This window comes from Corvus cornix, chromosome 3 (genome assembly GCF_000738735.6).
Source record: "Corvus cornix cornix isolate S_Up_H32 chromosome 3, ASM73873v5, whole genome shotgun sequence".
Lineage (NCBI taxonomy): Eukaryota > Metazoa > Chordata > Aves > Passeriformes > Corvidae > Corvus > Corvus cornix.
Genome location: NC_047056.1, coordinates 109,399,324 through 109,412,179, shown reverse-complemented (window position 1 = coordinate 109,412,179; position 12,856 = coordinate 109,399,324). Strand labels below are relative to the sequence as shown.

At 44.0% G+C, this 12,856-nt stretch overlaps 1 protein-coding gene across 2 annotated transcripts in view; it reads right to left on the bottom strand.

The window, feature by feature from the left end:
* The window catches only part of ADGRF5 (adhesion G protein-coupled receptor F5), a 49,286-nt gene that overhangs the window by 11,774 nt on the left and 24,656 nt on the right, over window positions 1–12,856 (bottom strand). For both annotated transcript variants that reach the window (XM_019282232.3, XM_019282231.3), the window contains exons 4-14: window positions 11,090–11,150; window positions 10,352–10,522; window positions 8,863–9,042; window positions 7,686–7,813; window positions 7,182–7,240; window positions 6,374–6,516; window positions 5,305–5,511; window positions 3,152–3,385; window positions 1,621–1,785; window positions 1,274–1,489; window positions 797–1,015 (exon numbers count right to left, since the gene is read on the bottom strand). In XM_019282232.3, coding sequence (XP_019137777.1) covers window positions 797–1,015; window positions 1,274–1,489; window positions 1,621–1,785; window positions 3,152–3,385; window positions 5,305–5,511; window positions 6,374–6,516; window positions 7,182–7,240; window positions 7,686–7,813; window positions 8,863–9,042; window positions 10,352–10,522; window positions 11,090–11,150 — 1,783 coding nt within the window. The remainder of the gene's footprint in view (window positions 1–796; window positions 1,016–1,273; window positions 1,490–1,620; window positions 1,786–3,151; window positions 3,386–5,304; window positions 5,512–6,373; window positions 6,517–7,181; window positions 7,241–7,685; window positions 7,814–8,862; window positions 9,043–10,351; window positions 10,523–11,089; window positions 11,151–12,856) is intronic.

Below are 12,856 nucleotides of genomic sequence, written 5' to 3'. Positions count from 1 at the left end.
GGGTCTCCAGCTGAAGTCTCTTGCAACAGCATCCTTGCCTTTTTCTTAGCTACTGAAGGACTCCTCAATCTCCACCTGCTTTACTCCTCAGCCTGTTGTTTTTGCACTCCTGAATGTTTCCTGAGTTATTTTTTGTAGATCATATTTGCGTTTTTTCCAAATTATCTGTTTTGTTACTCACTTGAAAATTTCTAGTATATAAAAACAACTCACTTGAAAACTTTGAGTATATAAAAATGTATCATGGAAGTTGCAGAATTGCCCTAAATTTGAAGACATAGAAGCTTAGGCTCTTGTGCTGTTGAAGACATGCCCGCTGTATCCTCGAAGAAAATTGAATAGTTTTTTGAATTGCATTCTTAATGGGTTACTCAACATTTTTCATGACTTAGTAGATTTTCTTAGGTAACGTTTTTTTTCAGTATTCATTTTAAAAAGTGGCAGAATGGAAGATTAAAGCAAATAAAAGGAGTTCAGCAATTTCCAGTCTGAAGAAGGGTCAGGATACCCACTTCTCCCTGCCTGGCAAGTCAAACCAAACATTGACTTTACCTATTATGTGTTTATCACTACAGCAGTGACTTCAGTAGTAACCCTAGCCATATTCCCCAGGCATGCTAACCATCCAAGAAAAAGTCCATTTTCCTTTTTTTGCACCCTCAGAAGTACTTCAGGGCTGTCATGAAAGCACTAAGTATGACTTGTTTACACAGACCTGACTGAAAACAAAAAAACCCAGATACTGGGTTGTGACATAGAGCGAAACTAATGATTCTGCAAGTTTATTGTGTCTTACCAACTTGAAACTCATTTTGTTGAACCACAAATGTAACCCTGTAGTCTCTCACAGTCTTTGCACTTATGCAGCACTCGAGGGCGTGTGGCACTTCGCACTGTATCGATGTTGTAATGGGGTCTATCAGGATGTTCTGCTTCAGGGGCAAGGAAATCACCTCAATGGTCACATTGGCAGAACTCTCCAGGTTTTTCTGGGAGAATGTGCAGATGTAGGTGCCTAAAAGAAGTGATACAAAACCATGTCTCAGTCGACAGAAGTGCTCCTCAGCTTTTGTACGGTCATGAATGCTGAACAAGTACAGTGCTGCTGGCAACATCAAGCCTTGCTGTCCTCCAACACTTGTACTTTTAACTGTGGGGTTTTTTTGTTTACTGTGGCCAGGCTTCACAGTGATTTGCAGGGCTAGGGATGCTGTAAATGATCTGGTACAGAGATTTCATTGCCTTTGTATCCAATGAGACCATACTCACTCACCTGTCCAGTCCTGCGTGGCAGACTTCACTGTGAGCACAGACGTGGCTGGAAATTTGTTTTTGACACACATATCACAGTCTACTGTTTTTGTGCCATCTCCAGACTGGATTTTCCAACTGATGCTGTCATAATTGCTCACATCACTTTCACATGTTACATTGAACGCATATCCCTCAGAAACTGTGGAGTTTGTGCTTGAAGATATTGTTATGTGGGCTGAGACAACACAGGACAGAAGTCACATTAGTGAGAATCACTTTTAATCATTTTCTTGCAAATTCTGTGTGCCACAGAGGCCATCTATGCATTAAAGAGCTGGTGGTCTGTCACAAGTCCCTGCCCCTCACCTTTCCGTAGGTACGTGACTCCAATGCTTCGAGTGCGCCTGGCTCCATGTCCAGTCTCCAGCTCACACGTGTATGTGGTCACTGCACCTGACTTCTCAGGTGGGCACAGTGACTCATTGATGTTCAACTGGTATCCAGTGCAGTTTCCACTCAAGATGGATTCTCCTAGAGAGAAATAAGCATTCTTTGAAGGGCTATGATGTCCAAAAATTCTTCTGGAAAGCAAAAGCAATTACTCCAGCTATGGAAACCCTTGTGTGTTTGTATGTAATTGACAGCATGGCACTTTTAACTTGTCATTGCTGAAGTTCCTGCACATCTTTTACTCTGGCAACACTCACAGAATGGCAACACTCAGCACTGTGCTGAGATTTCTTCTGCCAAAACCAGTCAGAAAGCAACAACATTGCTTGGAAACCTCAGGGTCAACCAAAATGAAGAGTATTCTGGTTAAGCCTAACCCCATTATCTGTGATACTTAGGGGGAGTAAAGGTAAGTAAAACATAAGTAAACACTGCAGATTTTAATGTTGTCAAATTCTGAAATAAAAATGTGGAGGTACTTGACAGTCATTCAACTTAAAATCTGAAGAGTGCTGGTTTAGCTGTGAGCACTAAAGCTGTCCCATGCTGCAGCTGACAGAGCAGCTGATAGGAGAGCAGAGCAGATTTCCTGGGGGAAAGCCTGGCCACAGGGAATCAGGGGTAAAACAGCCCATTGCAGTAGGCCAGGATCCCCTCACCCTTCAAGCACTGCTGCACTCTGGCAGCTGTTCTCTGTGGAAGTGACTCCCTGCATGAGCTTTGAAGATTTTAGCTCATTTCGAAGTCCTGCTTTCTGCTAAACTTAATTTACAGCAAATAGTTAACAATAAACAGTTACTTCATACTCATAAAATATTAAGAGAGCAATAGACCGTTTAGGGTGATGGTTCATAGACGTTTATGAGCATTTCTGGTCATGTTACTTTGTAGCTCTTTGTAGCACATTTACTTGGTGCTTTATTAACCTTTTTATTGGAAAACTTCTTGGGATGCCTCTGACTCAGCTGGTATGTGATGTATCACAGCTACAGGTGGAGAGGGAAACAGTGCTCGTATTTAGCTGTACAGCAGCTGTTTCACAGTGCAGCACTTGCACCTCTTGACTGCCAAATCTCACTATGTGGTACATGAAAGATCTTTGTACCTCAAGGGTGCTTCTGGAGATAGCAGTAGAGACTGATGCACTCATCCTTGCTCTCAAAATTACACTATGAAGAAATAAGCTTTTTGGAAGACGCTGGTGTGCTGCTGGTCCAGGCAGCTGTTTCCATCCAGGATAGCACAGTTTAAGGCATCAGTGTATGGAGACACCTGAAACCCCACTGGCACCTACACAAGACATACAGAGTCTGTCCCTCCTCCTGCCACTCACACCTGTGGAGCATACCCTGTATTCATCCCAGGACTCTGGGGCAGCCACATAGGAGAAGACCTCTGAGCAATGAACAAACCTAGCAAGTGAAACACAACCTTTTATTAATCTTACCTGTAATGTTGATTGTTCCATTTACTTTCCAGGAAACCTTAAGTGATTTTAAGTGTCTGTCAATGCAACAGGACAGCAGAAGACCCTTAGTTTGCACTTCAGGACTGTTACATGTGACATCAATATCCTCGAAGTTTGGAGTGACATGTAGCGGAAAGACAGACACTGTTTCTTTGGCGGTGTGTATCTCTGTGTGAAATGGACTGCTCAGTATGAAAATGCACCTGTAGGAACCTGTAAAGCATAAACAGCAGTTTTTGCTGAATTTGCCTCCATATTTAGATTTAGGAGCTACTTCCACATCTAGTTTTCACATGTCCCTGCTCTGCAGTGGCTCTGCTACTTGCTGATCAGTATGTACCCTCAGATCACCTCAAGAATGCTTTCTGCAGGCTCCTGGTGCCAAATGTATCCAGATAAGGATTCAGTGTTGATGGGTACTTGAGATCAGTGTTCTCAGACTGAAATACTTCAGATCTGGCTGAGTAGATGCTTTTGGGATCTGTATACTGCCCATAGTTCTTCTGGCAGCAGTATGTCATGGTAAGAATGTAGACTGACCGTGCAAAAGGTACCTACACAGAAGGGGTGACAGAGAGGTGCTCAGGGTGGACTCCACCAGAACTGGCTTTGGAGTGTAGGCTCTCAAGCTGTTCAGAAAGTATTGCCAAAGAGAGCAGGGTATTTATTACAGAATCACAGATTATGCTGAGTTGGAAGGGACCTATCAGGATCATTGAGCCCAACTCTTAGCCCTGCACAGGACACCCCAAGAGCCACACCATGTGCCTGGGAGCATTGTCCAAACGCTTCTTGAACTCTGTCAGGCTTGGTGCTGCCCTGGGGAGCCTGTTCCAGCACCCAACCACCCTCTGGGTGAAAAACCTTTTCCTGATATCCAAACTAAACCTCCCCCGACTCAGCTTCATGCCACCTCCTTGAGTCTTGTCCCTGGTCACCAGGGAGAACAGATCTGTACCTGCCCCTCTGCTCCCCCTCATGAGGAAGTTGAAGACCACAGTGAGGTCTCCCCTCAGTCTCCTTGAGGCTGAACAGAACAAGTGACCTCAGCTGCTTCTCATATGGCTTCCCCTCCAGACCCGTCACCATCCTTGTGTCCTCCTTTGGACACTGCCCAATAGCTTAATGCCTTTTTTGTATTTTGGTGCCCAAAACTGCCCCCAGGACTTGAAGTGAGGCCTCCACAGCCCAGAGCAGAGTGGGACAAACCCCTCCCTTGTCCAGCTGGAGATGTTGTGCCTGATGTCCCCCAGGACACAGATGTCTCTCCAGGGCACTGCTGATTCATATTCAACTGGCCATTGACCAGGTCACACAGGTCCCTTTCTCTTTATCAGCCACTCTCTCAGGCACGGGTCCCCTTAGATGCAGCCAGGCTTGATTTTGAGATTGGCAATCAGAGCTCCAAACTTCCTAGATATTTTAAGTATGTGGGTTTCCCTTCCCCACTGGGATAGCCAAGTGAGCAGACCACTTACATAGAGTGGACAAACCAAGGTTCAGGGCATCCTTAGTCCAAAGAATTTTGGACCCATGATTCCTACCTCGCATATGTGTGCCCAAATACTTAATCACAGGCTACCCATTTTGAAGCTGAATGTAGAACCCATGGTCCAAAGAGAAGAACTGAGTGGGTGCTCGAGTCCAAGCTCGGATAATACATAATAATAATTCCCCTGATAGCTCCTCCCAGAAAAATGCTGCCAGTTTACCTGTTTCTGATTTTCAAAAATCACTAAACATGCAAAATTTTAACTCTGAGCTCTGACTAGTTAGAGCATGTGTGTGAAGGGAACAAGGATGTTAAGGGCAAATTCAGCTACAGCCTCCAGTTACCACACCAAAAGGGTGGAAAGGCCTCACAGCCATTCAGACACCAGCATCTCCCCTGACATGACAGTGAAGCCTGGCACTTAGACCAGTCACGTACAATCATTTCAGTCAGTTCACATCTTACTGGCAGTGTCAGTCAGTATGTAGTTCATTAATGAAAACAACAGGAAAATTACAAAGGGCAGTGTAATTTTCACATTTCCTCTAGGAAAATGCAGCCACTGCATTCATCTTTGCATTTCATAGAACTAGCCACACTAGAGATTTACATCTGCTGTTTTAACAATGGAAAATCATACCAGAATCCTTCATCGTAACGTTGGTAATTTTAAGAATCGATCTTCTGGTTGCTAAAACTGTCTCTATTGAGTACCGGGAGCTGGTTGAGATGGGCTGGTCAGAGTGATACCAGGTCGCATTGGCAAATGTTGAGTTTATCTCACAGGTCAGTGTTACTGTGTCCCCTTCAAAAATGTTCGAGGGTTTCACGGTGAACTTTGTCTGATCTGGGAAGACAGAGAGCAACATTCTGCATTAGTGTCACTTCAGCTCACATCTTTATGGTCTCTTTCCTCTTATAGGGGTCCCAGGTGCTTCACAACTAACATGCACCCAGCATCAGTTACAGGACACCACCTCTGATACACGCCATGGGATTTTCCCTCAACATATTCTTTTAGTATCTTTCTCAGCTAAAGATTCCAGAATGTTTTATGCAGAGAGCTAGAAATATTATTATCACCACGACTACTTTCTAATTGGATAAACTGGGAGGAGAGGAAACCAGGTTGAAGTAATCCTCTGAGACAGACAGTACAGCACTCAGTGCACTGAGAGCACAGCACCTCCAGGGCACTTGATCAGGCAACTGAATTGTAACACACTGTCCAGCAGCAGCATGGAAAATGTGCTGGGGAAACCAAGGGGAATGTGTTGTAATGTAAACTGCAAGAGTTTTATGTTTTGCTTTAAAGAGTAGGAAGTGCTGGCAGCCTGACATTCTTAGAGCTGTCTCAGTTCTGGAGATGAATTAAGGGTGTTCAATCTCTCTTCTCTGGACAGACCACATCAGGGATCATTTAGAATTGTTTAGGCTGGAAAAGACAGACCCCTGAGATCACCAAGTCCAACCAATGACTGATCAGTGGAGTAGCTGGAAGGCTTTGGGTTTTCATGGGAGATATGCATGCATGGTCCTCTCATGAAGGTGCTAAGCTTTGGAGACACAGAATAAAATGAAACAGCTAAGAAATAAATGTTTCTTGAAAGTCCAATACAAAATCATCAACAACATAGGGCAGCTACATGATTCAGGCTAAAAATACTAAAGTAAAGTTTGAAGGTAAATACTGAGAACTTTAAACTTACTAGTTATTACTCTTGTGAAGGTAGATGGGTTTAGCTGGTACGATGAATCCAGAAACTGTGGTACAACTCTGTTGGAATCTCCAACCTGAGTGAAGCTTGCTGCTCCTGTTCTTACTACATAGTTCACAAAAACACTTCCAGGGCTAAATGGATACAAGAATGAGAGAAGCACCAGAATTAGATGTCCTTATTTATTAGCGGTTTTCTATGGGTCAAGTGGTGACCCATCTTGCATGGCTGGGAAGGCCTCACGCCCTGTGGAGGCGCCTCTCAGGACTCAAGACTTGCTCTGGTATACAAGAAAGTTGTGCTACAGCTCTTCTCTAAGAAGGAACACCTTTACGTGACATCTTCCTCATCTGAGGTTAATTTCTAGTAAACTTTCCTTAGAAAACCTAAATTACAGCTGCATTTAAGTATGTGTGGACAGCAGCAATGTCTCTTTTATCCAAGGCTGTATCCAGAGTCAATGTACTAATTCACCTTCCTCATGGCCTAGGAAATGATGTTAGGTTTATTTGCATCCTTTTCCCTTTGGGTGGAGCTCAGTCCTTTCCATAAAAGGCTTTGATCCAGATGGAGAATGATTATGTTTCTTGGACTTTTGCACAGTGATGAATTCTACCCACAATCCCATTTCCATGGTCATATCTAGGCTTTGCTTTGCAGGGATTATTCTGTTATTCAGTGTGTGTATACTGGGAGTGGGTTCTAGCCAGACTGAATGTAGCCTTTGCTGATTCGTGTCTCCTTGAGACTGGACAGAAGTATTTGTGTCTTCCAGGAAAAAATGAAATTATTTACTTACCTGAAACCCATCACTGTTGCTGATACAAAGCCTGGTAAACATCTGTAGCTGGCATTAAACTGTAAACAAAGACATGTGACATGGTGTAAGTTCTCTGTGTATTACTGCAGTATGCTTAAAATAGGAAACGCTCCATTCCTGATGTGAGTAAGGACATGTAGCATATCTGATACAACAGGCCTGGTGCTCTCCTGGTGTCATGGAATAAATTTCTGTTCATGGTTTCATTCATGTGTACTCACATGGATTTAAGATAGGACCAATAATAAGATTTTTTTGGTGCTTTAGATACAAAAGATCCCTAAATACTTCCCAGTGTATTAAAAAGAATGGGAATATTGCTGTTGCCTTCAATGGAGTCAGCTTTGGCCCACTTTGTAGCTCCCACTTCCCAGCTCCCCACAGAGACACTGACAGGCCACCCTATATCCTAGGCACTTGGGGTAAACACCGTACTTCTTAGGGGGCTCTCTACCTTCAGAGATGAAAAACTAAAGTCATTACCGCTTTTTCAAGGTCCCCTTTATATTTTTGGTATAACACAGAAGAAGAATCCTTGAGATCATCCTGGAACTCTGTGTCGAGTCTGACTGACATATTCATTACAATGGGCTCTCCCATACCACATGAGTCTGTAAGGAAAGACATAAAAATAAATGGAAAATAATCAAAAACAATGCTTATGAGGTGAAAATCTGTTGCAAATCTGATGAGATGAAACTTTTTTTGTTCAGCAAAAGCTGAAAGTCCCAAAGAGGCATGGAAGTGACTCCAGGAGCTGGGGCTCCAAATGCATCTAAATATCTGCAAGTGTTTGGGTCAAGGTGGGCCCATATTGCAAGGAGAAGAGCTTTAGACCATCTCTGCCAACCTTCTATATTCACAGGTGATGTGGTACCTGGCTCAGTCCTGACTGTGGTGGCTGGTGGGCCTGTGGTACAAGGGACAAAGAGAGTCCACTGGTGGGACAGTCCCTAGTACCAAAAGATCCTCCCCAGGTTAGGGTGACAAAAGAGGCTTCCCCCAGGATGCTCTGTTCTGTTATGTTAATGTAGCCCAGTTCTGCTTCTGTTGGCCTCCCTATGCCTTTGTACCTTAAATGTCCCTGCCCTAGAAGGTTCTCCACTCCCTGTTCCCCCCATTGGCCCTTGCCCCTCGCCACTCTCTCAGAGTTTCCCTACTGGCTCCCGTTCCCTAGTCCCGCCTGTGTACCACCCCTGTGCCCTCAGACCATTGGTCCCTCATGCTCCCTCCACTCCCATACTTAAACCTGGACCCTCTCCTGTTCTTTGTTTTCGTCTCTGGAACCCTTCAGGTGTGTGGCTGTACTAAACTCCTCCCGTGGAACCCCATACGAAGACCCTTCCTGTCTCTTTGTCATCAACCCATTTTAAGGAGCTATCCGTGTGAGTGTGTGTGTACACGTGTGAGTGTGTGTGTACACACGTGTGTGTGTGTGTACACATGAGTGTGTGTACACGTGTGTGAGTGTGTGCTGGTCCTGCTGAGCGGCTTTGCCTTGGAGACGTTTTCAGAAGGTCGCGGCTTGTCACCATCCAGCACCGCAAACCCGGAGCGCGATACCTGATGTGCTCTTTTATCACACCTTTTATCACTATTCTGACATCTAACCAGTATATGGGCTGCACAGTGATTTAAGTTCTGCCCTGTGTCTCCTCACCTTCAGTCTGGGGCTCACAGTAAGGTCCATAGAAAGGCATTTTCTGTGTGTAGCCACAGGGCAGGGCCGGTTCCAGGCTCAGAGAAGGGCAGGGCATCACATCACTGCACACTGTGCTCGGCCAGGCATATCCATTTTCACAGAAACAGCAGCTGTTATTCTCACCACTGGGCAGGCAGACTGGAGTCGGACAGCCAGAGAAATGCCATGAGAATGGTAAATGAGGCATAGCTATTGCAAGATAAATATATACCTTTCTATGTCTTCATGACAGGGATCTCGAAATGTTGCCCTTCTTGTGAGTTCACTTGAATGGTGCTAAAATGGTGATCTGACACCTTGCAAATTTTACTCTGCTAATTGTAAGAGACAAACCAGAAATGGGAACCAGACTGGTACAAGGATAAGTCCAATCAATTATTTTTAAGTAATTGGATGGAGATGTGAAGTCTGATCCCAAAAATTTACCTGGCATACTGGCCAGGGTCCCATAACACTTTTCAGACTGGATGTTTTTATGCCACCTGAGCTGAAAGGAAGTGTATAGGCTTTTAAAGATTGTAAGAGCAAGATCATTCAGAGTCCCAGTGGCTAGTGAGGTGTTGTTTTGTTCTGTGTCCCAACAGATGCTGTGTGAGGGAAGGTATCATCATTACAAAGTGCTTTAAAGCACTGAAAAAACAGAAACCAACCAAAAAAACCACCAAAACCCAAAAAACAAACCAACAAAACATATCACTGTAACTTTTTCTGCTCTAAATGTGTTATTAGAAAAGTAAGATATTAACAAACTGATTTTCACACATTACACGTGAGCCCGAAGGCCCATGAAAATCCGTTTGCATGTTGTTTTGGGAACTGTTGAACACTTCCTTTCTCTGCTTTATGGGTCAGTGATAAGAAGGTATCAAATCTCCTCTGCTGTTGTAAATGCCTGGTATGTTTGTATATCCTCCGCTGTATTACTCAGATGTGATGTTGCACAACCACAACTCCTGTAATAAAACCTGTCTGATATCTTGCCCTGTAAGAATAGGTTAAGTGAGCTCTCTTGCATGCAGCCTGTCTCTGTCAGGGTCAGAGTACAGCCTCTTACAGCCATTTACGTTCCAGATACAGGAGGAGGGAAGTAAACAGTCTGATAACTGCTGTCACAGCTTCCTGGAACTTGAAAGTAACTCAGACTGCTTGTTAGCCAAACTGGAGCAAAATCCTTTGGCTCAGGCTTCCTCCGGCTTTGTCCCTTCCTTAGGAAAAGAAAAGCATCCAAAGCTATTCCTAATGCCAACATTATATAAAGAAGAGTGGTGAGAGACAGATAAATATGCTGTTGTGTGCTACAGCTTCAGCCTTGCTGGATCTTTCAGCAGGCAGCAGAGATGGTTCAGTTTTGCTGATTCCTAAGTGTGATGGGTGGTAAGAGTGGGAGACATCAAATACTGACAAAACCCCACATTATCCAGAATATACAAATCAATAACCAACACACCTGTTGTAATGCTGATGTTTGAAACTGTCGTTTGTGCATTTGAAATATTAACTGGAACTGTAAGACTGACGTTTTTGAAATAGTCTTTGATTGGGTCCAGATAAGATGAATCCTTCAGGCTTACTTCAATGTCAACAGTGTACTCCGGAAGGGGGAGGTCAAGAATAAGCACTGAAAGAGAAATAGAATGAGACTGCAAAGCTGTGTTTGAGGGTAAATCACAAATTGATGGCCTCCAGTTTAGCATTTGGGGTCTTCGTTGCTATTTAATGGTAGCTGAGTGTGGCATTCTTCTTAGGGAATCTCCTTGTTTCCCACTCAGTAGACATTCTGCCTCTGTTTTATCTGCTGCTTGTCTGACAAAAGCCAGATTTCTTTGGTGTCAGAGCAATAGGAAGCTGATACAAATGGCATAGTATGTTCATAGAATGCTGTCTCATCCCTTTTCTCTGTAGAGTCAGTAAGTACATGGGTTGCCAACCACAGACTGAGCCATATAGGATTATCTTGTTTTTATCTCATTCCATGAGTTTTCTCACTTTATCCTTCTGATTCTGTTCCCCATCGCACTGAGGGAGAGTGAGTGAGTGGCACTGTGGTGCTTAGCTGGGGTTAGACCACAACCACATCTTGTCCTTGATGTTCCCAGTTCAGTACATCAAGAGATGCTGTCCCTAACAGTGATTTCACCCTTGGCTTACAGAAGCCTGCTCTGTTACCGTGCATTTGTGTACATACTGTTTCGCTTCTGTCTTTGCATCTCTGGGTGGAAGCTTTCCTGTTCTAGTATGCTGTCAATCTGTGGGGAAAAAAAAAAAAAAAAAGAGGGTGAAGCTCTGTGAGGTCAACAAGGTGAAACTTTAGCTCTTGTCGTTGGCAAAAGAAATTAGTGAAGAAAATACTGACATAGGTAATTTTTTCCCACTAATATTGGCCTCACCTCTCCAACCTCCCACCCCAACTTCCTCTTTAAACAGAAAGTTTCTATCTTCCAAGAAGGGAAGGGTTAAGCACCAGCTGAGGGATGTACTGAGTTTGCAGATGCCTCTTTGCATATCTCTGCAAGCCAACTGTTCCAGCTTAGGAGGATTTTCGTGTCTGAGCCTCAAGGCCTCTAGTGGGCTTACACAGTGCACTTAGTCCTGGGCCAGCCTTGTGAACTGCTTGGGAAACGTGGCCACTCAGCCTTTGAATCCAGAAACTGGACTCTGATCACCCTTTGCTTTCCTCTTTGCTCTGAGCTCCCACCTCTGCAGCAGCTGAGCCAGCCTGAGCAGGAGAAGAAAGGGGATTGAAAAGCCTTGGCTCCAGCTCAGTTGACAGGTCAGCTATTTTGGGGCCATCAGTAACACACAGTTGACCAGGGCAGGGGTGGCACCATTTCACTATGACTGGGTTTACACAGGCTGCAGCCAAGTGAGATTCAGACCATCTTATCTTTTTTTAATTGTGCCCTAAAAATACACTGGCACCACCGTTAGCAAGAAAGGCTAAAGAACAAGCAAAGACGCAGGCAGGAAATTTGCAGTTTTGCCAGTTTCTTGGTTCCTACTGAAACCTTTATTTACAGAAAAGGTGAATAGCTTGGCAACTCTTAAGTCATCTCTTTACATAAAGGAACCATCTGGTGTGTGATTAGAGCTGGGTTTCTATTGCAGCTGTGCTGGGGTGAGGATCCCAAGGCGTGCTGGCACTTTTTGCTGCTGGGATGTTACCTTCGTGTTAGAGGTTGGCTGCAAGAGTTACAGAAAGTGCACTGTGACCCATGTCTTCCTCCAGGTTTGGACTCAGTGATTTCCTTTTTCAATTATTCTCCCAAACAACTGCAGGGGATTGCTAGGTTGCTAAATAGTTCACATATTTCACACTGTTAAGTAATGACTCATCTGCAGGCTGTCCCATGATCAATGGTGCTAAAAAAAGAGGTGTTGCTTTTTTCATGAAAACTCCTAAGTGCTGAGATGGAGACAGCTTGAAAAAAAAAATCAAACAAGATATTTGGCCACTGTTAGACACCTGCTGAAGCGCAGGTGAGGCTGCTGCAACCAGACATATTTTGGTTTGCCAAGACAGGGGATAATGGTTGAAAGAGCTTAAGGAGTTCCCACCTTCCTCTTCACATTTCCTTTCCTTTCCTTTTTTTCAGCTTTCTCAAAGAAGGAGGTTCTCAATTTGCTCACGATGGAGAAGACAAACGAAGTGTTTTCTGGTCTAATAGTAATTGTGATGACCAAGAGTGGTAGATTTGTAGACTAGTTTTCTCTACCAGATTGTATTTACTTCCATTTGGTCAGACCCTTGGTTTCTCTGTTCCTCTTTTGTCTTTTTTGTTAGGGACTATTTGTGCAGAAATAACAAACCCATGTGCAGGATGAAGCACAAGATGGCTTTCCATAATTCACACTAATGGTGAAACAAAAGGGATCTGTGAGGATTATTGAAAATGTGGGAAACTGAAGTAAAATCTCAGTTCATGAGCAACATCTAAACACAAATCACTCAGGA